Here is a 25,374-nt window from a genome sequence, read left to right on the forward strand (position 1 = left end):
CTTATTGGTAGGAGGTCCTCAGAAGAGCATCAGTCCAGGCCCCTGTCCGTTTCCAGCAGTACCCCAATACTGCTGGAAACCAAGGTATACTCTTGCTTGTTCCTAGGTTTGTGTACCATTGAGGATTTTCTGTGTTCTACCATGTATAATATCCCATTTAATCTTGATAACTGCCTGGGGGGTGAGGAAGGGAGCAGTTTCTAGAATAGGTATTGAGTCTCCTGCCTTTGGAAATAAAGAAAATGGGACTCAAAGAGGTTACTCAACCATCAGTGGGAAAGGTGTGGAAACTGCGTATAAATAGACAAGTAATTTCAGGGCCGTGGAGTAGATAGAGAGCTCATTTTCAAATAGCTTCTGGGAGAAGTCTTTGTCTGGCAGTTTCTGGCCCAGATTCTCTTGTCTGTCTCTCCAGAAATCTGCATTTTAGTTATTCACTGTGTGTCCCAGTCTTGGTCATATACCCATTTCACAGAAGAGTTCCTCCTCATAGGACACTGCATCCTTTTAGCCTTTTTTCTTTTTATCCTTCTGCCTCCTGTAGGGATGTTTGAGCTCTTTCTTCACTTATAGTTCAATGAAGCCAAGCCTTAGTCTGTCCCTTTGGGATGAGCTATTGTTCTACATTAATAATTAACCTTTACAAGAGCTCTGGTCGTAGGCATTTAACCCAGATTCAGAGAAAGTTGAAGTTTGGTTATGACAGAGAGATCTCACATGTTGGGGAGTGGGAGTTAGAAAGGAGAAGCTGCCAGTCATTAAACTTCTATCGTTTGTTTTCTCGTTTAGTCACTTGAGTGTTTGCCTAAGGATCTTGCAGTTTTTCCCCTTTGTACATGGTCAGTCCAGTAGAGCTAAGATGAGAAATTTAGCTTTTGAATTGGGAAGATGAATATGCATGATTTCCTATGTATTATTAAAGATGAGCTTCATGGGTGCTGGTAGTAACTACTGTTGTTCTGAGTGTCCACAAGTGGTAAAGCACATGGACTTCGGAGCCTAACTCTCTGAGTTCAAGTCCTGCTCTGCCACTTAGCGGCCGTGTGACCATGGGCTGGTTCCTTAACTACTCTCCATGTCTGTTTCTGCATCTGTAAAATGGGGGAATGATGGTAGGTATCTCAAATGGGTGTTGTCAGGATCTAATGGGATGCTAGGCTTCAGATCCTTAGCACAGTGCCTGGTAGTAGGTGCTCAGTAAATATTAGCATTGTTATTATTTTCAGTGTTGTTGACTATGGTTACACCCATGGTGAAGGTCATCTAGTAGGTGAGACATTTTCAATTCTTTGTTGTTAGTTAGATATTTAAAAGGCAAATATCTCTGCTTGCTTCTCTCCTGGTGTTGGAGAGAAGGGAAGCAGTTCTACAGCTGGATGTTAGGGATTAAATGGTATATACTGGAATGACTCATCCAATTAACTTTTTATCACTGAGATGGAATGTAAGACTTTAGCACTTAAGTCTTGTTGCTTTATTGAAAATGGAGAGGATAAGACAGCCTTCTCTGTGGAAGGGATAAAATGAGTTAACAGCCACGACAGCCACCCCCAAATAGCTGAGATTTTTATGCCCATACCATGTGCCATTTCTAAGTGCTTTACATGTATTAACTCATTTCATCCTTAAGAAATAGTCTAGTCCTATATTCACATTTTCAGAGGAGGAAGCAGACCCAAGTAAGTTAAATAACTTTGAAGTTCACACAGCTTAGAAGTGGTGGATGTGGGATTTGAACCTAAATGGGGGTCCTCATCTAGAATTTGAATAAGACAAAGTGAAGGACCTAGCAGCGTGGTTTGCATAACCAATACTCAAATGCTAGCCCCTTTGCCTTCTGTTTTTGCTTGTTTATTATTATAGTATGGATGTGACATTGCACAGAGATCAGAAGACCGAGACCTATCCAAGGGTACTGCATCAAAATTCAGTTCTAATAACAGCAAAACCTTTTTGAAATTCTGATCTTGGGGAACAAGATTAATCCCTGCTTTTATATGGATTATACCGGGTTTAGAAAGTCATAATAGGTTTTTTAAAATTTTTTAGGGTGTTTCATTCTCTCACTGTGTGTATATAGAGGACATGTGCAGTTGTGCAAAAAAATATAGATTTCCTTCTCCACCAACGCTTGACACTCAATCATCTTCTTTAAAAAGAAAAACAATACAACAGGGTAGAGTGAAAAGTAAGTCTCCCTCCACTCCTGAATATTAATCCCACAAATCCTCTCCCCAGTGACAATTTTATAGTTTCTTGTGTTTCCTTCCAAAAATGTTTTATGCATTTACAAGCATATATACATGTAACACACACTTCCCAACAAACACACTCTTTGCACAATGATAGCATAATGCACGCTGTCCTGTTCCTTACTAATTTCACTTAATGTTACTCAGAGTATCTATGTCAAAACTGGGAGCACTACCTTGTTTATTAGGGCTGCATAATGTTCCATTTTAAAGATGTGCCAGTCTGTTACTGCTGGTCATTTAGGTTGTTTCTGGTCCTTTACTGAGGACATTTCAGTAACTATCTCTGTAGGTAAGTATTTGTGTCTGTGCAACTCAGTCTCTTTTGGTTTCTACTTGCAAGCTTATATTGTTTAACTTTCTGACAATGCCAAAAATTGGCCAGAAGGAAACAGACAAAAGGAATATAATGGAAATATAGGGGCTTATTCAGGGCTTGTGGGCACCTCAGAGGTCTGTGCAGATGCTTTTTCAAGTGCTGTGTCTCGTGTTTCTCATTGTTTCAGACTGTTGTGTCCTGAAGCTTCATTTTGGGCCTTTTTCCTGGGTGCCCAGTGAGCGATGGATGGTTACTGTTTGCAAGATTGATTCATGTGGCACTTGTTTTGGCTTTTGACAGGTTGTTTATAAGAATAATGACATCCGTCTGGAGCTGTCTCGCTTGGCCAGAATTGGGGACACCAAGATGAAAATCTACGGTGAGGTTGTATTCAAGTGTGAGAATGTGGCCACACTGGACCCCATCAACTTTGAGACCCCGGAGGCTTACATCAGCTTGCCCAAATGGAACACCAAACGCATGGGCTCTATCTCCTTTGACTTTCGCACCACTGAGCCCAATGGCCTGATCCTCTTCACTCACGGCAAGCCGCAAGAGAGGAAGGATGCTCGGAGCCAGAAGAACACCAAGGTGGACTTCTTTGCCGTGGAACTCCTCGATGGCAACCTGTACCTACTGCTTGACATGGGCTCAGGCACCATTAAAGTGAAAGCCACTCAGAAGAAAGCCAACGATGGGGAATGGTACCATGTGGACATTCAGCGAGATGGCAGATCAGGTAGGAAGAAGCAGGGTGTGTGACTGAGACTAGGGGAAAGCTTCTGCTTCCGTATATTTTTTATTTTAGTTTTTGACTTGTTTGCTTGTTGATTCTTTTGCTGTTCTCCTTAATGCTTGTTATATGATTATGTAAGATTATGTTTCTGAACCAGACACCTGTCTCATCGATGGCTGGCATTCTCCTCCTCATTGCCCCTGTCACTCACTGCACGATGGTCTCAGTGATAGCTCCGAGACCCTGGGGCTAAGGATGGTTTTACAAGAAGCATTTCCACTGCTACCAAAGTGACTGTCATGTCACTTGTGTGATGGTTTTTTTCCCTCTTTATTCTCCTTTTTCCATCACCATGGAAACCAATTGTGACATCACAGATGCTGCATTATGTGATTACTCTGTAGGATAAGCTGCACTGTGCAAGAGTTTATGCAGTGATACACCCTTCAGTAATTGGCAAGAGTCATATTGCAGGGAAAAATTATGACAAGAAAGGAAAAGGCAAATTGATTTTTCCTAAAGTCATGTTCAATTTAAAGCTTTCCTTTGGTGTGAAAGCCTATATTTCACTCTTCGCTCAGACCTTACTAACTCTCCCTGCCTCTTCATAACCTTTTACATTGGGTTTAAATGGCTTTGTTTGTTTCTGCAGCCGCAGACCAAACAAGCCAACCCCAGGCAGTACATAGCCACTCTGGAATAGTAACAAAGGGGGGCGGGGTGGAAGGAAACACAAATAGAGAGTCTGAGGCTTTTGAATGCCTGAACAGTCTGCCTCACTTTCTGTGGACATGTGGCAATGAAGGTCACATTCTGTGCCATCAGAAAGGGCATTTCACCCAGAGTAGTAATTAGAGCATTTGAATTTCACACTTATTTCCTGATTCTCCATTTAGGTAGTATTGTACTCAATAATGGTCTTGGCTATATTTTCCATATTTTTAAGGATTTACTCTCCTGGTAAACACAAAAATGTCTTCCTTTTAGACATTTTTGCATTTGGCCAACAATAGAAAGCAATAGGTTCCCCTAAAAGGCTGTAGCCACTAATGGCTGAGCTTGCGGGGATGGCTTTTCTGCATAATTCCAGAGCTAGAGGGGTGGCGGAGATGAGCAATGTTGCCCTTAGGTAAGGAGCTGGTTGGGTTCTGTGCAGAGGGCAGACAGGTGGCAGATTGCAGACCTGGATGGTTTATTGCCCAGCAGGATGCGTTATCAATTGCCTGAAATTTGATCAGAACCAAGAGGCTTCAAATTAAATGTGCTTGTTGGGCAAGAATGAACATTTTGTTCTTTTTTAAGAGAAAAATACACAAAAAATAATTTCTGAGGCCAAATCTTTTGAAGTTTATCCATTAGAAAATGTCAGCAGGGGCAGAGAGCTAGAAAGCTGTCTCAGAATTATAAGGGACACTCCTGTTGGTTTTTAAGACTATGTGTTTTGGGTCTCTGGAGTTTGGACATGGTTGATGGGTTTCATGATTGACTAACCTAGACCTTGGCACAGCTTAAATGTCACCTATCTGTGTCACAGGCAGGCTAGAACATGTAAAATCGCCACATGTCTGTTTCTGATATTCTCAACACTAATTGCTTTTTCAAGTAGGGCAGTTATTTTGTTTTGTTAGAACCATCAGTAGACCCATATTTTGACAAATAAGTTTGGATTACAGAAGCCTTAAATTTTATACCTGGGTGCTATGGCATTGGCTAATACTTTGAAATACTGATAAATTTGATCAAAGCCTATAAAAATTTACTGAGTAAGCAAATAGTTGTCATGTAAAAGCAGCATAACAAAATTTTAATATGATATACTAAACTTCATTTCTTCATGAGGATATTTTCTGGTATGTTCTTATAGACCTGTATGAAAATGACTAGTTATAAAAACACAAGTGTATCTAATTGTGGTACCTCCTTCCCTGCTCATCCTGAAGAATATGACTGAGAGGTGATCTCAGGAAACTTTCATCTTCATTCCCCAGCTGAGGGACTGATTCTCAAAACAGTTGTGGTCCCACACTCAGAGGATGAATTTTCCTCAGGATGTATTTAAGGGTCCACTATTTAAATCAGTTCGGGTACCGTTCTTACTTGGCAATAGATGCTCCTCCCTGTTAGTTGGTGATCAGATTAACTCTGTGGACATGTGGTGGGTAAAGAAAGCAAAACTGCAAGAGAGAAGAAAAGTACCCAAGCCTCAACTTCCTCATTTGTGAAATAGGGGAAATACGAATGCTGTCTACAATATGCTGTCTACAAGAGACCCACTTCAGACCTAGGGACACATACAGACTGAAAGTGAGGGGATGGAAAAAGATATTCCATGCAAATGGAAATCAAAAGAAAGCTGAAGTAGCAATTCTCATATCAGACAAAATAGACTTTAAAATAAAGACTATTACATGAGACAAAGAAGGACGCTACATAATGATCAAGGGATCAATTCAAGAAGAAGATATAACAATTGTAAATATTTACGCACCCAACATAGGAGCACCTCAATACATAAGGCAAATGCTAACAGCCATAAAAGGGGAAATCGACAGTAACACAATCATAGTAGGGGACTTTAACACCCCAGTTTCACCAATGGGCAGATCATCCAAAATGAAAATAAATAAGGAAACACAAGCTTTAAAGTACACATTAAACAAGATGGACTTAATTGATATTCATAAGACAGTCCTTCCAAAAACAACAGAATACATTTTCTTCTCAAGTGCTCATGGAACATTCTCCAGGATAGATCATATCTTGGGTCACAAATCAAGCCTTGGTAAATTTAAGAAAATAGAAATCATATCAAGTATCTTTTCCGAGCACAACACTATGAGACTACATATCAATTACAGGAAAAGGAAAACTGTATAAAGAATACAAACACCTGGAGGCTAAACAATATGCTACTAAATAACCAAGAGGTCACTGAAGAAATAAAAAAATACGTACAAACAAATGACAATGAAAACATGGCAACCCAAAACCTATGGGATGCAGAAAAAGCAGTTCTAAGAGGGAAGTTTATAGCAATACAATCCTACCTCAAGAAATAAGAAACATCTCAAATAAACAACCTAACTTTACACCTAAAGCAATTAGAGAAAGAAGAACAAAACCCAAAGTTAGCAGAAGGAAAGAAATCATAAAGATCAGATTAGAAATAAATGAAAAAGAAATGAAGGAAACAATAGCAAAGATCAATAAAACTAAAAGCTGGTTCTTTGAGAAGATAAACAAAATTGATAAACCATTAGCCAGACTCATCAAGAAAAAAAGGAAGAAGACTCAAATCAACAGAAATAGAAATGAAAAAGGAGAAGTAACAACTGACACTGCAGAAATACAAAGCATCATGAGAGATTACTACAAACAAATAGATGCCCAAAAAATGGACAACCTGGAAGAAATGGACAAATTCTTAGAAAAGCACAGCCTTCTGAGACTGAACCAGGAAGAAATAGAATATATAAACAGACCAATCACAAGCAGTGAAATTGAAACTCTGATTAAAAATCTTCCAACAAACAAAAGCCCAGGACCAGATGGCTTCACAGGCGAATTCTATCAAACATTTAGAGAAGAGCTAACACCTATCCTTCTCAAACTCTTCCAAAATATAGCAGAGAGAGGAACACTCCCAAACTCATTCTATGAAGGCACCATCACCCTGATACCAAAACCAGGCAGAGATGTCACAAAGAAAGAAAACTACAGGCCAATATCACTGATGAACATAGATGCAAAAATCCTTAACAAAATACTAGCAGACAGAATCCAACAGCACGTTAAAAGGATCATACACCATGATCAAGTGGGGTTTATCCCAGGAATGCAAGGATTCTTCAATATACACAAATCAATCTCATTAGCAAACTGAAGGATAAAAACCATATGATCATCTCAATAGATGGAGAAAAATCTTTCGACAAAATTCAGCAGCCGTTTATGATAAAAACTCTCCAGAATGTAGGCATAGAGGGAACCTACCTCAACATAATAAAGGCCATATATGACAGACCCACAGCCACCATCGTTCTCAGTGGTAAAAAACTGAAACCATTTCCTCTAAGATCAGGAACAAGACAAGGTTACCCACTCTCACCACTGTTAGTCAACATATTTTTGGAAGTTTTAGCCACAGCAATCAGAGAAGAAAAAGAAATAAAAGGAATCCAAATGGGAAAAGAAGAAGTAAATCTGTCGCTGTTTGCAGATGACATGGTACTATATACATAGAGAATCCTAAAGATACCACCAGAAAACTACTAGAGGTAATCAATGAATTTGGTAAAGTAGCAGGATACAAAATTAATGCACAGAAATCTCTTGAATTCCTATACACTAATGATGAAAAATCTGAAAGAGAAATTAAGGAAACACTCCCATTTACCATTGCAACAAAAAGAATAAAATACCTAGGAATAAACCTACCTAAGGAGACAAAAGACCTGTACTCAGAAGACTATAAGACACTGTGAAAGAAATTAAAGACAATACAAACAGATGGAGAGATATACCATGTTCTTGGATTGGAAGAATCAACATTGTGAAAATGACTGTACTACCCAAAGCAATCTCCAGATTCATTGCAATCCCTATCAAACTACCAATGGCATTTTTCACAGAACTAGAACAAAAAATTTCACAATTTGTATGGAAACACAAAAGACCCCGAATAGCCAAAGCAATCTTGAGAAAGAAAAACGGAGCTGGAGGAATCAGACTCCCTGACTTCAGACTAAACTACAAAGCTATAGTAATCAAGGAAGTTCAGTACTGGCACAAAAATATAAATACAGATCAATGGAACAGGATAGAAAGCCCAGAGTTAAACCCACGCACCTGTGGTCACCTTATCTTTGTTAAAGGTGGCAAGAATATACAGTGGAGAAATGACAACCTCTTCAATAAGTGGTGCTGAAAAAACTGCACAGCTACATGTAAAAGAATGAAATTAGAATACTCCCTAACACCATATACAAAAATAAACTCAAAATGGATTGGAGACCTAAATGTAAGGTCAGACACTATAAAACTCTTAGAGGAAAACATAGGCAGAACACTCTATGACATAAATCACAGCAAGATCCTTTTTGACCCACCTTCTAGAGAAATGGAAATTAAAACAAAAATAAACAAATGGGATCCAATGAAACTTAAAAGCTTTTGCACAGCAAAGGAAAACATAAACAAGATGAAAAGACAACCCTCAGAATGGGAGAAAATATTTGCAAATGAAGCAACTGACAAAGGATTAATCTCCAAAATTTACAAGCAGCTCATGCAGCTCAATATCAAAAAAACAAACAACCCAATCCAAAAATGGGCAGAAGACCTAAATAGACATTTCTCCAAAGAAGATATACAGATTGCCAACAAACACATGAAAGGATGCTCAACATCACTAATCATTAGAGAAATGCAAATCAAAACTGTAGTGAGGTATCACCTCACACTGGTCAGAATGGCCATCATCAAAAAATCTACAAACAAATGCTGGAGAGGGTGTGGAGAAAAGGGAACCCTCTTGCACTGTTGGTGGGAATGTAAATTGATACAGCCACTATGGAGAACAGTATGGAGGTTCCTTTAAAAACTAAAAATAGAACTACCATATGACCCAGCAATCCCACTGTTGGGCATGTACCCTGAGAAAACCATAATTTAAAAAGAGTCATGTACCACAATGTTCATTGCAGCACTATTTACAATAGCCAGGACATGGAAGCAACCTAAATGTCCATTGACAGATGAATGGGTAAAGAAGATGTGACCCATATATACAATGGAATATTACTCAGCCATAAAAAGGAGTAAAATTGAGTTATTTGTAGTGAGGTTGATGGAGCTAGAGTCTGTCATACAGAGTGAAGTAAATCAGAAAGAGAAAAACAAATACCGCATGCTAACACATATATATGGAATCTAAAAAAGAAATGGTTCTGAAGAACCTAGGGGCAGGACAGGAATAAAGATGCAGACGTAGAGAATGGACTTGAGGACACGGGGAGGGGAAGGGTAAGCTGGGACGAAGTGAGAGAGTGGCATGGACATATATACACTACCAAATGTAAAATAGATAGCTAGTGGGAAGCAGCTGCATAGCACAGGGAGATCCGCTCTGTGCTTTGTGACCACTTAGAGCGGTGGGATAGGGAAGATGGGAGGGAGATGCAAGAGGGAGGGGACATGGGGATATATGTATACATATAGCTGATTGACTTTGTTGTACAGCAGAAACTAACACAACATTGTAAAGCAATTATACTCCAGTAAAGGTGTTAAAAAATAATATTAGCTCTGTAGTCAAGAGAAAAAAAAAAAAAGAAAGAAACATGTTCCAGTTAAAATTTATCAAAGGCAATGTATGTCGAAAATATGCCCTGGCAGGGCTGGTAGCTAAGGCCAGTACAGAGGGTATCAGCTCATGGAGAGAGAGAGAGAAGAGCAGGTTCCATCCTTCTGGTGATGGTGAGCCAGTGATGAAGACTCAGGCAGGACCTACAGCCTCTGTCCCAGGTACAGAGTAAGAAGCATCTTACCTATATGAGCTCATTTACTTATCACACCAACCTGTGAGGTGGGGACAGTTCTTTTCCCATTTTACAGATAAGGAAGTTGAGGACCAGGAAAGAGAAGTCACTTCTTCAAGGTTATCCAGCTAGTACGTGGCGGAGCTGGGATTTAAACACAGGCAGGGACTGTGCTGCTGTCAACCTGTATGATGTGCACCCTCTCAGCCAAGACTTCCAGGTAGAAAAAAGATAATCATACTAGGTGCTAGGCCACTGAGATTGTCCTGGGTCCTCCTCTGGGCCCGGCTGTCTTAGCTGGCAGGGATTGGAACCAAATGGCGTACATTGTCCTTTTTACCGTTTTGCGGCATTTCGTTCCCTTGCTTACATTGTTCCTTCCTGGCCAGGCAACAGTGGTCTCCCGTCTCACCTGCTAGGCTCCTTTCATTTGGTTCATCAACTGGTAGCCTCACCTGTGATGCCAAGAGGGCTGTTAGCTCACTCTGTTTCTGTCCTCCCATCCCAGGTACCATATCAGTGAACAGCAGGCGCACGCCGTTCACCGCTAGTGGGGAGAGCGAGATCCTGGACCTGGAGGGGGACATGTACCTGGGCGGGCTGCCGGAGAACCGTGCTGGCCTCATCCTCCCCACTGAGCTCTGGACCGCCATGCTCAACTATGGCTACGTGGGCTGCATCCGTGACCTGTTCATTGACGGGCGCAGCAAGAACATCCGGCAGCTGGCGGAGATGCAGAATGCTGCGGGCGTCAAGTCCTCCTGCTCACGGGTGAGCGCTAAGCAGTGTGACAGCTACCCCTGCAAGAACAACGCCGTGTGCAAAGATGGCTGGAACCGCTTCATCTGCGACTGCACGGGCACCGGCTACTGGGGACGAACCTGCGAGAGGGGTGAGTAGGCCCTCGTAATGGCACACTGGGTCTGAGTGCGGGTGACGTGCTGCAGCTGTGTCCCTGGATAGACCTGCCTGTGCTTTCTTTGCTACTACAGGCGCTCCCTTTGGACCTCCCTGTGCTTGCTTTCTTCTGAAGAAGAATTTTCTTGGGTTCACTGCTTTCCAGATCATACCCTTTCTAGTTCTGGATGCTTGGATTTGTTTGGCTAGGGTTGGGTTGCCGAGAGGGAAACTTTAGAGTAAATATTACCATGATCATGATACATTCTTGATTAAGTGTTAGACATCTATTTGAGAAGGTGAATTCTTTTGGGATTCTGGGTGGGCTCACCAACTGGCTGTTTCATTTGTTCATTTAACTCATGCTTTTTGATGCTTTCTACGTGCTAGCTCTTGCATTAGGCTTTAGAAATACACTATTGAACAAAATAGCCCCAGCCCTGTTCTATGGAGCTTGCTGCCTAGTGGAATACTTAGCTGTTAAATAATCACAGACATGTTGAGTTTTATAAGAAGCAGTGTTATGTGTTGGTTAAGAACATGAATTCTGGGGCCAGACTGGGTGAGAGATGTGGCCCTCTTGGAGCGATACAAACTTTCTCAAGATCTTTGAGACTTTATTTCCTCATTTGCAAAATGGAGATAGTTAGGTACTTACCTCACAGGATATTAATGATGATTAAGTGAGTCAGTAGGTTTCTGGACTATGGAAAGCATTTAGTAAATGTTAGCGATCGTTACAGTCATAATTATTGTCATCAACATCATTAAAGGAAAAGCACAGAGAAGTTTGGGAGGCCTTTGCAAGGGGACCCAACATACTGTAGAGGTTCATAGAAAGCTTCTTCAAGAAAGAAATATATAGGTTGAGACTTGAAATGTAAGTAAGAGTTAGCTTGGCAACGAGGTGGGAGGAAGCCGGGTGTCTTTTACATGAGGGCAACGGGTGCCAAGAGGTAAGAGGCCATGGCACACCGGGACTTCCCTGGCGGTCCAGTGGTTGAGACTTCGCCTTCCAATGCAGGGGATGCGGGTTCGATCCCTGTTCGGGGAGCTCAGATCCCACATGCCTCGCAGCCAAAAAACCAAAACATAAGCAACAGAAGCAATATTGTAACAAATTCAATAAAGACTTTAAAAATGGTCCACATCAAGGAAAAAAAAAATCTTAAAAAAAATCTCCTCTAAAAAAAAAATAAAAAGAGACCATGGCACAGTTGAGGAACCAAACAAAGTCCATAACAGAATGGAGTGTGTAGTGAGGTGGAGGGAAGGGTGTGAGAGGTGGCTGAAGAGTTGGGGGACAAAGTGGGGGCTGACCCTTTACAACAGGCCAGGATGCTGGGGGAAGCCCCTTTCTCTCTACCACTTTAGGACCTTACGCTTGCACTGAATTTACAGTTTGGGTAAAGGGCAGAGATAAAGGTAAGCAAAGAGACGACATCAAGACAAGGAGATCCTAGTCTATAAGCCACATCCAGATTGCAGCTTGGTTAATTGTTTTATATGCCAAGCACACAGAATCTGGCTGGCTGTCCATGAGTTGTCAGTCTCTATTTTGTATGAAAGGATAATTTACATAGTTATCAAGTTTTGCTGAGGGCATAGTTCTAGGGCTTTGAGGATACTGTGTCTGTAGTAGAGATAGTTTCTGTCTACAGAAGCTTATCATTTCTTTAGCTGAGGAGTTGACACATCGATATAAGAAGCAGTAATAAAATGATACAAGGCAGCAGCATGGGCTGGACCACTAGGGGGACATGGAAATTTAGTGAAGACTTTCCTGAGGAGAGGGACATGCAGGGTCTCATCCTTAAAGACTACCAGTGGCCAGAATTGTCCAGGTATCAGAAGTCTGGTGATAAGGAGGGATCCTGGAACATGCTTGGATAACCAGTCAAGGATTTTCAAGGAGTCATTTTTGTGAGGTCAACCATATTGCTAGTTAAAGTATATTTCAAGAGAACTGCAAACCTTCCCTACAGCTGGACCAAAAGGAGGACACAAGATATTGGAGTAAAGGAAAAGGAGCTTTTTTGGGGCTCATAGAAGTGAAGTTCAGATTCACTGAATTTTCAAAGTAGCCACCCCAGAACATGAGCTAAGGTGGGGAGGCGGCCATCCGGAACAGAAGTGGGTCTCATTTGGCTGGCCAGTCTGTCAAGCTCCTGAACTCTTTCCAAATCTCTTTTTAGGGTAGACTATCCTGGTTGCTGGTTTGGGGAGATAGAAAAGTCATTCGACCTCTGGGATGCATGAGACCATTTTGATATAAGCCAGGAAATTGTGGATCATCCACTGTCTAGGAAGGTAGTGTAAGAACCGAAGGTCCTTGCAGACATCTCACTTCTTTCTCCTGGGTATCTTTCCAACTCAAGGACTTTGTGGTTACTGAAGACAAGCAGCAGTGACTGGAGACAGCTGAGCAAGGTGTCCCTGAGATCAGCTGTTCCAAGGGCAAATCAATGGGAGTTGGTCCAAGATTTGCCAAGTACAGTGAAAGTCACTGCACCTTTTACGTTGTCACTTCTGACTAGTCATTAAAAGGCAGCTGATTGGGGATATATGAGGGACAATTATTCCTGGTACAGTGCAGCCAAGAATCATCCATTGTGGCCAAATGAGAAGGAGCCTGGCAAATTTAAGACATTTAATCTACATGTCGCTCAAATCCCAGATGGTTCAACTGATTGTTTTGTTCCCCCACTAATTGTTTTTTGACCCTATATTGTTCCCGACACCATGTTCAGAATGAATCAGTGGAATGTAAAAATGATAGGACTCTACTTTGCTGGCAAAGAAAATTGTTTCCCTATGACGCTGTTTTTCTTTATTGAAACTGATTCGTCAGTGGAGATGCTTTTTACTTTTGTTCATTTTTCATACATGCAGCAGACATTTATTGAAACCCTAATTTGTTCCAGGCACTGTATTAGATGCTGGCAATGCAAAGAAACCCAAAAAGCGACACAGCTTCTGGTTTTGATCAAGGGGTGTATAGTCCTACTGGACAAGGAAAGGTGGGAACTGTGCTAACGCTTGGTAGATGTCATGCCTGATGTTTTAGGGGAATAGCAGGGTAGACAGATGGGAGAGGCCATGCCTACATGGGTGAGTGATGGTTGGGAAAAGGGGACCTGAGGTTTCTTAGGTTTTTTTGTCTGCTATTAATAATAAAACTATGGCCTCTCTCTACCTCTGACCCTCAGTATGCATTATAGGCACTTCTGAAGAGTGGTAAAGGAAGAGGATTAACATTCTTTATGCAAGAGCGTGATCTCCTTTGTTAAGGAATGCTGCTCCACCCACCATAACACCATCAACAAGTTCACTCAATTTACCATTCTCTAATTTTTTTCTAGAAGCATGAACCCTAAGCCTAGAATTGATCATTTGTACCAAATGTGATAAGACTAAGACAATTCCTAAGGCAGTGTGTCCCATCTAGCCCCAACTGTGTCCTATACTTGGGCTTCATGATAGTGTCCATCCCTTGGTATCACTAGCCCCACAACAGGAATGGTAGTGTTTGAAAGAGGCACTTGTTTCTATAAAATGGGGAAAGCATAGGTGGGTTGCTGAAAACTGGTATTCAGAGACAAAGCAGAGTCCGGGATGGCTCAGGTCAGACACTGGATCAAAATAGCCCAAGAACCCAAGCAAAGTGAGCAAGCACATCCGTCTAAGGTACAACTCCCAGGTTAAAGGTGTCAGCCAAAGACAAGGGAATAAGGCAAGGGAACTAGGAAATATATGAGTACATGAGACTAAGGTTAATTTGCATGAGTGTCTTTCTCTGATAGTAAAAGTGGATGTCTCTCGCTTGTACCCTCACAAGAGTGCTTCTACTGCCTATGAAGATGAGCAACTCTAAATTTTGACATATAACAGTTGGCTTGATGTTGTATTTAGATTTTTTTTTCACCATGATCTGATACTGTTCTAAGGAGATGTAGATAGATCCACCCATTCCAGTTGTTCAACTGTAGCTGTTCTGGTTTGTTATTTGTTAATCATATTGATGTGGGAGACATCTCCATGACCTAAAAAGCTAAGGTCTGCTTAGCTACTCCATGCCAATTTGTTTGGTTGAAATGCTTTACTCTGCTGGAAGATTGCCTGCCATTTTTAAAATCCTATTGTGTAGAGGAAACATTCTGTCTTATCTAAGATGATATGATCAGTTGACTTGGGACAACAGAGGCATCTTCTCCTTGTCAGTGTAGCCAGACTGCTTAGTTCAATTAGTGGGGACCAAGTGTCAATAGGCAAGGCTATGGATTTAATTTATTTGTGGACCATCGAGCTTCAATTTGAGGCCACTGCAGATTCTATCCCCTTCCCTAGATGGCTTTTCCTGAATGTATGCCATCATTTGTTTAGCAGGAAATAAAATAGGACTCAGCACAGGTTCATCCCTATGACAAAAATAACCTATACTATAGCACTTAGAGTCAGGATGGCCTAGTGGTTAATGGCATGAATTTTAGTCAGATGGACCTTGGTTCCTGAGTTGGTTCTGTCAGTAGCTAGGTAATATACAACAAATTTTTTATTTCGTCCAAGTCTCAGTTTCCTTATCTGTAAAATGGGGACACTGATACTTACTAGGTAAGGTTCTCTTGGTTGCAAGCTACAGAATTGACAATGGCTAACAGAGTAAAGGAAGAAGACATATTGCATGATTACCTAGAGAGTTATTGATCAAATGACGATCTCACCAATTACATCTTGAAAAGGGAAGCAGAACAACTCTGGGGATCCCAAGGCACTGTGATTGAAGTGATGCGTCTCTCTTGACCTACAGGTTCTGGAGTTTTCCATTCATGGTTTACATTTTCCAAAAAGAGAACCTGATTGGCCCAGTTTAGTTCATCTGTCTATTCTTCTACAGTCAGCTCTGTCCAGGCGGGCAGTCACCTAGAATAGATACGAAGGATCACCTAACATGTAAATATATAATCTTACTGAACCATTTTCTTAGTGTTCTTTCATGGCTAAGCTTGGGGTACCCTGATCCATAAGGCCATGTCCTGTTATAGATGCCCAGCCACATGGACTACTTCTGTGTGATAAACAAAAATATTTCCTGGGGTCATGGAAATTGGATGCCTTTGAGAATATTAAGTTGTAGAACTAAGAAAATGTGATAGAGAGGGTAAATCTGCTCTTCTCACTGGTCCCCGGGATTCCATTTATCTGACATAAACACCAGCTGAAAACCAAGAATGTAGCTATTACGAGTTCTCTCAGATGACCCTGTTCCAGCAGGAAAGGCTTGCAGGCAGCAGCTGCTCGGGGACTTCGCTTTCAGCCAGCCCCTCTGATGGCTGCTGTGTGCTCCTGGGGCAGCAGTACATCCTGCTGGGGAGGGTGAGACACTGACTTTAGAGGAGGCTAGAGTGCGTCATTTGGATGCCACATGGAAATCAGGACATCGGGACATAGCAGGCCTGGCAGATTCAGCTGACGTTACCTGTACCTAATCCTTATTTCAGCAAGGGAGGAATTGGAAGCCCTGAGAAGTTAATGTCACTTTAACTTGGAGCAGCTGTAGAATGGTTAAAATTCATGGATCCTGACTCCTAATCCACTGTACTTTCCATTACATTGAGTAGCCTTTCCTCCTCTTATATATTGAAAGGGGTTGGATTATAAGGTCATTGAAGGAAAAACAGTGCATTAGGTATTTTTGTTTTCCCACAGTCTCCAGCACTGTGCTATATACACATACTACGAGGTTATTAAATGTTGGAGGAAGGGTCCCAGTCCTCTGTCCTGGGTCTCCTCCTGGTCTGCACATTGTCCTTTGTGCCCTCATCCACTGCCATGGTGTCAAAGGTTATCTATATGTCAGTGATTCCCAAATCAGTCTCTCTAGCCTCGAACTCTCTCTGGAACCCCAGATTTCTATATCCAGTTGTCTGCTTGACATCTTCATTTGGATATCTGATAGATATCTTAATCATAACATTGAAAAATAGAAATCTTCAGTGCCTCCTCCCTGCCTTAGACTTTTTTTTTCTTTTCTTTGTTTTTTACTTTTAGTTTTTCCCATCTCAGTAAATGGCATCACCATTGTCCTTGGCATTTTCCTCGATTTTTCTTCTCCCATCTCATTCAGTCTGTCTCAGCAAGTTCCTGTCGTCTCCTCATCTAAACCCATCCTGCATCTGTCCACTTCTCCCCCTCTCCACTACTATCATCCTAAGTCAACCTACATCGATCTCTTCTTTGGAAAACTAGGTAGCATGTCATATGTTATGAAAAGCTCAAATTCATTTTGTGCCTTCCTCAGAGTATTGAAGTGAGATTATTAAAATGTTTAAATATTCAACACATTCTTAAGTAGCTTTAGTTTCAGTGGCTTTTGGTCCCTCAAATTGCAGGAAATGAAGCTATGATACTTCTTTGGAATTAACTTCAACATTCACATTTCCATACCTTTTCTCTGTACCAAGCTTGGTGAGCTAAGTTGTGAGGATACATATTTGTAGAAGACATAGTTTCAATTCTTGAGCTCACAGTCTAATAATCTGCAAATTGTAATGCAATCTACCAAGGGCAATGATCCAGGAATATCATAGGAAAGAATGAGATAACAATTAGAAAGCAAAATATGTCCAACATGATATATACCACTTTATAACCAGTTCTGGATCTGCTGGGGTCTGCTCAGACTGACTCACTGGTGTGGGAACAAAAGAAACCCTGGCTTCCAGGGTCAAATATAAAAATGCTTGTTGCTTTCCCTTGTTCCAGTGCCATTGAGGCTCTGCTCCTATTCCGCTAGGAACATCCAGGCCCTTTATTTAGATATGTGACCTTGAGATTCTTACTTGGATCCTCTGGCCTCTCTGTTCTGCAAAAATAAAATGAGGCAATTGGGTTTCATGCTCTCTCAGGGCCCATCCAATTACAAAACTCTGTGATTCTCAAATGTCATCAGCTTGGCAGCGGCTTCCCTTATCCTGAGTAGAGGGGTAAAGGTGAGTGAAGGGCAGGGCAGGGACGCTAGTCCTTGTTCCTTGCAGTCTGCAGTACTGTCTGGGTTAGGAGGCTCAGTTTAGTCATATCAGCACTGCGATGAATTTGTCACCTCTCTGATTCATTCATCTAAGGATACGAATACCTTGATATACTGGGAATACTTCAGGTCCATGACTTAAAAGTTTTAATTGCTGGATTAATGAATAGAGCCTTGGATTTCTTAAGATCATTAAAAGACTGTCTCTTTTTCAGTCCATTGTTTACCCCCTTTCAAGGGTAAATACATGTATTAGAGAAAGAGGGCCCCCAAGAAATACATAACTCATCAACATCAACCAACATGTCCCCATTTTTTCTTATCCATTGGTGCTTTTTTAATTTTTATTTTATATTGGCGTATAGTTGATTAACAATGTTATGTTAGTTTCAGGTGTACAGCAAAGTGATTCAGTTGTACACATACATGTATCCATTCTTTTTCAAATTCTTTTCCCATTTAGGTTATTGCAGAGTATTGAGCAGAGTTCCCTGTGCTATACAGTAGGTCCTTGTTGGTTATCTGTTTTAAATATAGCAGTGTGTACATGTCAATCCCAAGCTCCCAATCTATCCCTCCCCTCCCACACTTCCCCCTGGTAACCATAAGTTCCTTCTCTAAGTCTGTGAGTCTGTGTCTGTTTTGTAAATAAATTCATTTGTATCATTTTTTAAGATTCCGCATATAAGCAATATCATATGATATTTGTCTTCCTCTGTCTGACTTACTTTACTTAGTATGATAATCTCCAGGTCCATCTATGTTGCTGCAAATGGCATTATTTCATTCTTTTTAATGGCTGAATAATATTCCATTGTATGTATGTACCACATCTTTTTTTAAAAAAATTTTTATCGGAGTATAGTTGCTTTACAATGTTGTGTTAGTTTCTGCTGTATAGCAAAGTGAATCAGTTATATGTATATACGTACCCCCTCTTTTTTGGATTTCCTTCACATTTAGGTCACCACAGAGCATTGAGCAGAGTTCCCTGTGCTATACAGTAGGTTCTCATTAGTTATCTATTTTATACACAGTAGTGTATATATGTCAATCCCAATCTCCCCATTCATCCCACCCCGCCACCTCCTTGGTATCCGTAAGTTTGTTCTCTACATCTTTGTCTCTGTTTCTGCTTTGCAAATAAGTTCATCTGTACTGTTTTTCTAGAGTCCACATATAAGCGATATTATATGATACTTGTTTTTCTCTTTCTGACTTACTTCACTCTGTATGACAGTCTCTGGGTCTGTCCATGTCTCTGCAAATGGCACTGTTTTTTATGTCTGAGTAATATTCCATTGTATATATGTACCACTTCTTCTTTATCCATTCCTCTGTTGATGGACATATAGGTTGCTTCCATGTCTTGGTTATTGTAAATAGTGCTGCAGTGAACATTGGGGTGCATGTACCCTTTTGAACCATGTTTATCTCCAGATATATGCCCAGGAATGGGATTGCTTGGTCATATGGTAGCTCTGTTTTTAGTTTCTTAAGGAAGCTCCATACTGTTCTCCATAGTGGCTGTACCAATTTACATTCCCACCAGCAGTGTAGGAGGGTTCCCTTTTCTCCACACCCTCTCCAGCATTTATTGTTTGTAGACTTTTGATGATGGCTGTTCTGACTGGTGTGAGGTGATACCTCATTGTAGTTTTGATTTGCACTTCTCTAATAATTAATGATGTTGAGCATCTTTTCATGTGCCTCCTGGCCATCTGTATGTCTTCTTTGGAGAAATGTCACTTTAGGTCTTCTGCCCATTTTTTATTTGGGTTAAGACACACAGCTATATCTCTGGTGATGACCGTAGCGTTGCTCAGATTCAGCCTCTTCTTGTTTCTCTTCCTGTTCTCCTTTCCACAGGCCCAGGATTATATGATCCCAGGAAATTGTCCTATAGTCCATGAACCCTTCCTAAGTGTTATTCTGCCAGGTTGGGGTCTGAGATACCCCTGATCAGAGCTTCTCCTAATGGTCTAAAGAAGAGAGTAAGGGAAGAAGATTCTAGTCGTTTGAGAAGCCTGAAGCTCCAGGGGTCTCAGAAGGACAGGCTGGGGACTTTGGCGATCTTTGGAAAATCTACAGCTAGGCCTGTGTTCAGCCTGAGAATGTGAAGGTCAGCACTTTGAGGCAGCGTGTGACAGCTGCTTAGAACTGTGACACACCTGCTGTTGGCTGTGATTCTGCCAAATGCAGAGACATGGTGGCCGTTTATATTACTGCTTTGTACCTTTATTACTGCCTTTGCTAAAAGCTGCTAAACTGCCAGCAGACATCTGCCCATTATTGATGCAATAAACTGAGATGCTGCTAAATTATGAGAAACAAGTGCTTCAAAATGCAACACAAGGGGATTGTCATAACATTTTTAGCATCTCTGGCTTCATGGGTCTTTTCACAGATAGATGAATCCTTCCTTGCTCCAGTCTGGATTAAGAGGAAAGGAAAGTTAACTTTTTTGAGAGAAATTATATGCCTGCTTTGTATTCTTAATATACACTGGGCCATTTAACCCTCACATCCATTCTGCAGGCTGCGTAATCTTAGCCTCATTTCCTAGATGAAGAAAATAAGGCCCCAAGTCATTCATTCCAAAGCACCTGTTGAGTACTGTGTGCCAGCGGCCACATTGATCCTTCGAGATACAAGAGAATTGATTGTGATGTTCCTCATAAACATATCAATATATTCTGATACCTGAGGAAAGGACATAAATGCGAGGAGAAATATCATGGACAGTGTCAGAGCTTGGGTGACACTAGAGCTGACGCTTGGTGGAGTAGCAGGAATCTCCCGGGAAGACCAGGCAGGGAAAAGTATTTCAGGCAGAAGGAACAGATATGCAAAGATGACTTCTGTAAACAGGAAGTTTTCCTCGTGGATAGTATCTAAGTCTTAAATTTGAGGGGATGTTTTAGAAGGTGTAGCTGAAGAAGTGGTAGGGCCAGTTGTGAGGCACCTTGTTTGTTCTCCCCACAAGTTTGGACCTTACCAAACTCGTAAGGGGGCATGCCAGTTTTAGCAATGGGATCACAAAGTCAGATCCCTCTGGCAAGGGGTGATTGGCATGTGGGAGACAGTAGGCCAAGAGACCAGTGTGCGTTAGTTCAGTTTGCATTTATATTAACTCAGGGTGGGAAATCAGAGTCCTAACTGCGATAGGGAGAATGGAGGTCGAGTTCTGGGGGTACATCCAATAGATATTTAAGGGGCAATGTTGATAGGATTTACTAACCAGTCATACACAGCTAAAGAGTGGCCGAGACTGGATTAGAATAAGGGTTTGGTCGTAGAAGCCCGTTGTTTCTTCCCTGCGCTACTGAAGCATCTCAGATCAGTTGGAGAGTCTTGGGAGGAGTGGGGAAGAGTGAGGTAGCGATTAAGGGGATATAGCTAGGAGTCGCCTATATATACTGGTCCCACTCTGAACATATGTGACTTATTCTCTCTCTGTGCCTCAGTTTCCATATTTACCACTGAGAATATCAACAGTGGTTGCTTAATTGGCTTTTTGTGAGCCTCTTTATTATAGAGTCAAAGTGTATGTTGTGCTCACAGAGGTCATAAGCCAGCATGTCCCTTTCTGAAGCTAGAATTCTGCAATTCAAGAATGAAAAAATTCTCAGACTGGTGTTTGTTTTACTCAGTTTTTTCTTGTGTTGTAGAAATGACCTAGATATGATTTCTGTGTTTAAGTATATGATATAGGCTAGAACTTAACAGGGGGAAGGAAGGTTGCACCAGAAGGGAACATACCAAAGCATGCTTTTCTCCATACTTCACATGGTTTGTATTTGGAATCAAGACATGACTAGTGTAATCCCAGATTTTGAAGAATTATGCTAAAATGGTCTGTTGTTACTGTGATTATCTCAACCAAGCTTTGCATATGTTTGGTGGAAAAATGAATTGTTTCTCTTTCTCTTGTAAAAGTGGCCATATTTGAGATTAAGCTAAAAGATTCTTTCCTCATAGGTAGGAAAAATCGTATTTTTAATTTCTCTGTATTCTGGTCTTCCATTAGGACCAGATGCAGGAGCTGTGGTGTCGAACAGAGCTGGATATGAATGCTAATTCCATCACTGATTATTATGTGATCTTGGGTGTGTTTTTAACCTCTCTGAACCTCAGCTTTCTGATCTATAAAACAAACTCTTTGGGGTTGTTGTGAGGCTTAAATAAGATGATTATGTAAAAATCTTAGCACAACACCTGTAACTTTGTGTTTAATACCTGGAGGAGTATTAGTCTCTCATTTAAATTTAGAACAAGCTTATAAAGTTTGGGGTATCATTCATATCTTTTAATTAAACCAAGGCTCAGAAAGATGAAATAACTTGTCATAGTCACAACGTTAGTGAATCCTGGAGGGAGCATTGGTAAAACCCAGTCCATCCGATTTTCTGTTATGCTTTGCCGTTCCTTAAAATGGGAGGTCTTGGAGGTGGGATCTGGTATCACATGAGGGAATCAGAGCTGTGGGGAAATGGAGAGGTCCTTGTTTATCTTCCAACCCTGTCTGTTCTCTGCTTCAGGACTTTCAGGGGTGAATCTAAGGAATAAGCAGTGCTAGAAGCTGTGCATTTGAAGTAAATTCAGGATTTAGAAGAGTGATCGGGATCTTCCCCATCCTCTTGCCTACATTCTTGATTCCTGAGTAAAGGAGAGGAACTCTTAAGTTTCCATGGGGCTGCTTCAAAAAAGCACAAAATCTATACAGCTTGGGGCTGGTGAGATAGACTTTGCCCTATCACGGTTTATCCAGGGCCACCATGTACCCAAACTCACACCTACATTCACACCCACATGTACACACAGACACACCACACGCTTCAGCCATAAACCTGGACCTCTCTGTATTTTGTTTTGCTTATCTGTCTCCTGCCATCAAGCATGTATCAAGTATCCCACTGCCAAGGATAGAAAAGCAGTTCACTCCGTGTTTGTGGAGGGAAAAAAATGAAAGGCTGAATGAAAGCCTAAATGAGTGGGGTTAACTCTTAAGAGTTAGTCTACTGAAGTTAGAATTCTGGTTTACTAGCTGATAAATTTGGAGAAACCTGGGGCCTGAATGTCCCTCCTCTCTACCCCCAGACACACACACACAGATTGGGATTTTCTGGTGGGCAGAGGTGGAGATGTGCCTGGAGGAGAGTCGTCCAGCAGCTCCCTTAGGCTGAGGCCTAGCGTCTTTGCCCTGTAACAGCTATTCCCAGCATTATCTGTAGAGAAGCAAGAGTCAGTGTTGCTTAGTGGACAGATGGGCAGGCTTGGAAAGAACGAAGCTCGGGTAGAAGGAGAAGCTGACTCGTGCATCCTGGGCAGGCACTTCTACCATCTGAAACAATGCACTGACCTTGGTGAGAAGAGTTGCCAGTTCCCTTTTGCTCCCTCTCACTCTTTTCCCTTGCCCTTCCCTGTCCTCCTTACTCTTCCCCCTCTTTCCTCTTCTTTATTTCTTCCTGGTCAGTCTCACACAGTCCTTTCTTCCCTTGTCTATCCATCTTTTAGGCTTGATACAGCAATGATGTCTACCTTTTAATGGACAGTTCCTTCCCAGAGGGATGAAATTGACCCTTGTTTGTTCAAAATGATTGGCATGGAGGCTGCCATAAAATGTGGGCTGACACCTAGGTCTGCCTAGACAGGTGACAGAGGTAGAAGGGAAGGACAGGCCCCCAAGGCCTCTGCAAGCACACTGCCTAGCCTGGAAGCAATCTCTTTTTGAACTGTGATAATGAGAGGTGGTCTTGGCAAGAGGGGGTCATGACTCTGCAAAACGAAATGGCTAAAATTTCGTGGGGAACGCAGAGCAGTGCACTGGGATATCAATCCCTACTCGAGGGTATGACTTGGCTGCTGCAGAAGAGGCTCTCTCTTTCTAATGTTGGGTTTGCCCCCCGGGGCTTTCTGTAAATGGAGGTTGATGGCAGTGGTGTGATGGGGAAGCAGTATGTCCTCAAGATAAAGCTGAACAGAAAGGTTTCTTTGTAAGTTTTCTTTTCCCCTTTCTTCCTTCAGTTCTCTCACTTCTTGCTCACCCTTCTTTCACCTTCCTGCTTTTCTTGCCCTCAGCCCTTTCAGAGCACTTGTCATTTTTTTCCCTCTGTGTATGACATGTTTGACCCATCCCATTTTTTTCACTACAGAGAAGTGTTCCTGGGGGCTCTGACGGAACAATTGAAATAACGAACCTTGACTTTGGTAGGACTCTTATTATTATGTCTTTATAAAATGCTAATCAATAAACCAGTCTCCAGGTTATAGTTCTGTTAGGAGTGTTTACCACTGCTGGGAAGAAGCCTCATAAAGAATTGTCACCGTTGGATTATTACCAATATTCTAGGTCATGGATCTCCATTTTTAAAAATAAACACTTGTGATTACAAAAGTGATACATGTTCACTGTAGAAAATTTGGATATATGGAAATTTATTTGTTCAACTTTTTATTTAGCCAATATTGAGTACCTGTTTCATGGCAGATAATAAAAAAAGCTAAAATCAAGCATAACTATACCAACCAGAGATGGTCATTGTTAACATGCTGGAATGCTTTATTTTATTCCTTTGGGCAATGTATGTATAAAATATATATCTTAAAAGTAATTTTCTATCCTGAGTTTTTCAGTTAGCTTTCATAGATTCAATTATATCATAATTTCAAAATTATATCATAATGTCAGTTTAGCATTGTTATAACCTTTATCTCAAATTATAAAAAAAAAACTTAAAAGTATTTTTTAATGACTTCACAGTAGCTATATTTGCCAGTTATTGTCTCAATAATGTTGTTAATAAGCCACTCCAAAACGTAGTGGCTTACAGCAAACAACATTTAAATTTTATAACTACAGATCTGTGGATAGGTCGGGGAGGCTATCCTCCAAGCCATGAAATGGCTGGACATAGCTGCAGGTTTTAAAATTGGATTTGAGTCCACTCCATGGTCTTCACATTCTCCTTGGACCAGAAGCTACCCAGGGAGTATCTTCTTGGCAAGGTAATACTTACGACCATTATTGCAGAAGGGCTTAAGGAGAAGACGCCTAAGACCCAGCAGGATCAGTCGCGGAAAATCATCAGCTTCAGCACTAGAGGTGAGGCAGAAAGATTGGATACCTGGTTTGAGGGTGGCTCCACAAAACATAACAGAGGCCAGGAAACTTCAGTGGGATAAGGTGCTCAGACATTTGGGCTCTCTAGGAATAGTAAGGAATGATTGAATCCCATGTTTTTGTTTGTTTTAAAATTCAGAATCACTGAATTATGCTCTTGTAATTTGTGCTGATTTACTTTTAAGTCTGGAATTCTTTTCCTGCTTGAGGTTTTATCAGGGCTCTGAATGTGTGCTGCTTAGGGTTCTGGTATTCAGGCTATTATTTTCTTTTTTTCAGGCTGTTATTTTTGGTATGTCTCCGTTCTTAATGCTTGGTGTCCTGTTTCTCTCCTGATGGACCTCTTAATTTTGTTTCTTTTGTATCTGTCCCTCTGCTTTTAGTTGGTATTTATTTTTTGAAATACATACTCCATTTTGCACAGTAGATAACATGCTCTAGGAAGGCCAGAACCATGCCTTCGCCACTGCCCAGGGCCTGA

General features: G+C 41.3%; 1 protein-coding gene across 5 annotated transcripts in view; it reads left to right on the forward strand.

The window, feature by feature from the left end:
* The window catches only part of NRXN3 (neurexin 3), a 1,616,108-nt gene that overhangs the window by 485,237 nt on the left and 1,105,497 nt on the right, over positions 1-25,374 (forward strand). For all 5 annotated transcript variants that reach the window (XM_061182764.1, XM_061182765.1, XM_061182762.1 and 2 more), the window contains 2 exons: positions 2,872-3,310; positions 10,355-10,738. In XM_061182764.1, coding sequence (XP_061038747.1) covers positions 2,872-3,310; positions 10,355-10,738 — 823 coding nt within the window. The remainder of the gene's footprint in view (positions 1-2,871; positions 3,311-10,354; positions 10,739-25,374) is intronic.

The sequence above is a fragment of the Eubalaena glacialis genome, chromosome 2 (assembly GCF_028564815.1).
Source record: "Eubalaena glacialis isolate mEubGla1 chromosome 2, mEubGla1.1.hap2.+ XY, whole genome shotgun sequence".
Lineage (NCBI taxonomy): Eukaryota > Metazoa > Chordata > Mammalia > Artiodactyla > Balaenidae > Eubalaena > Eubalaena glacialis.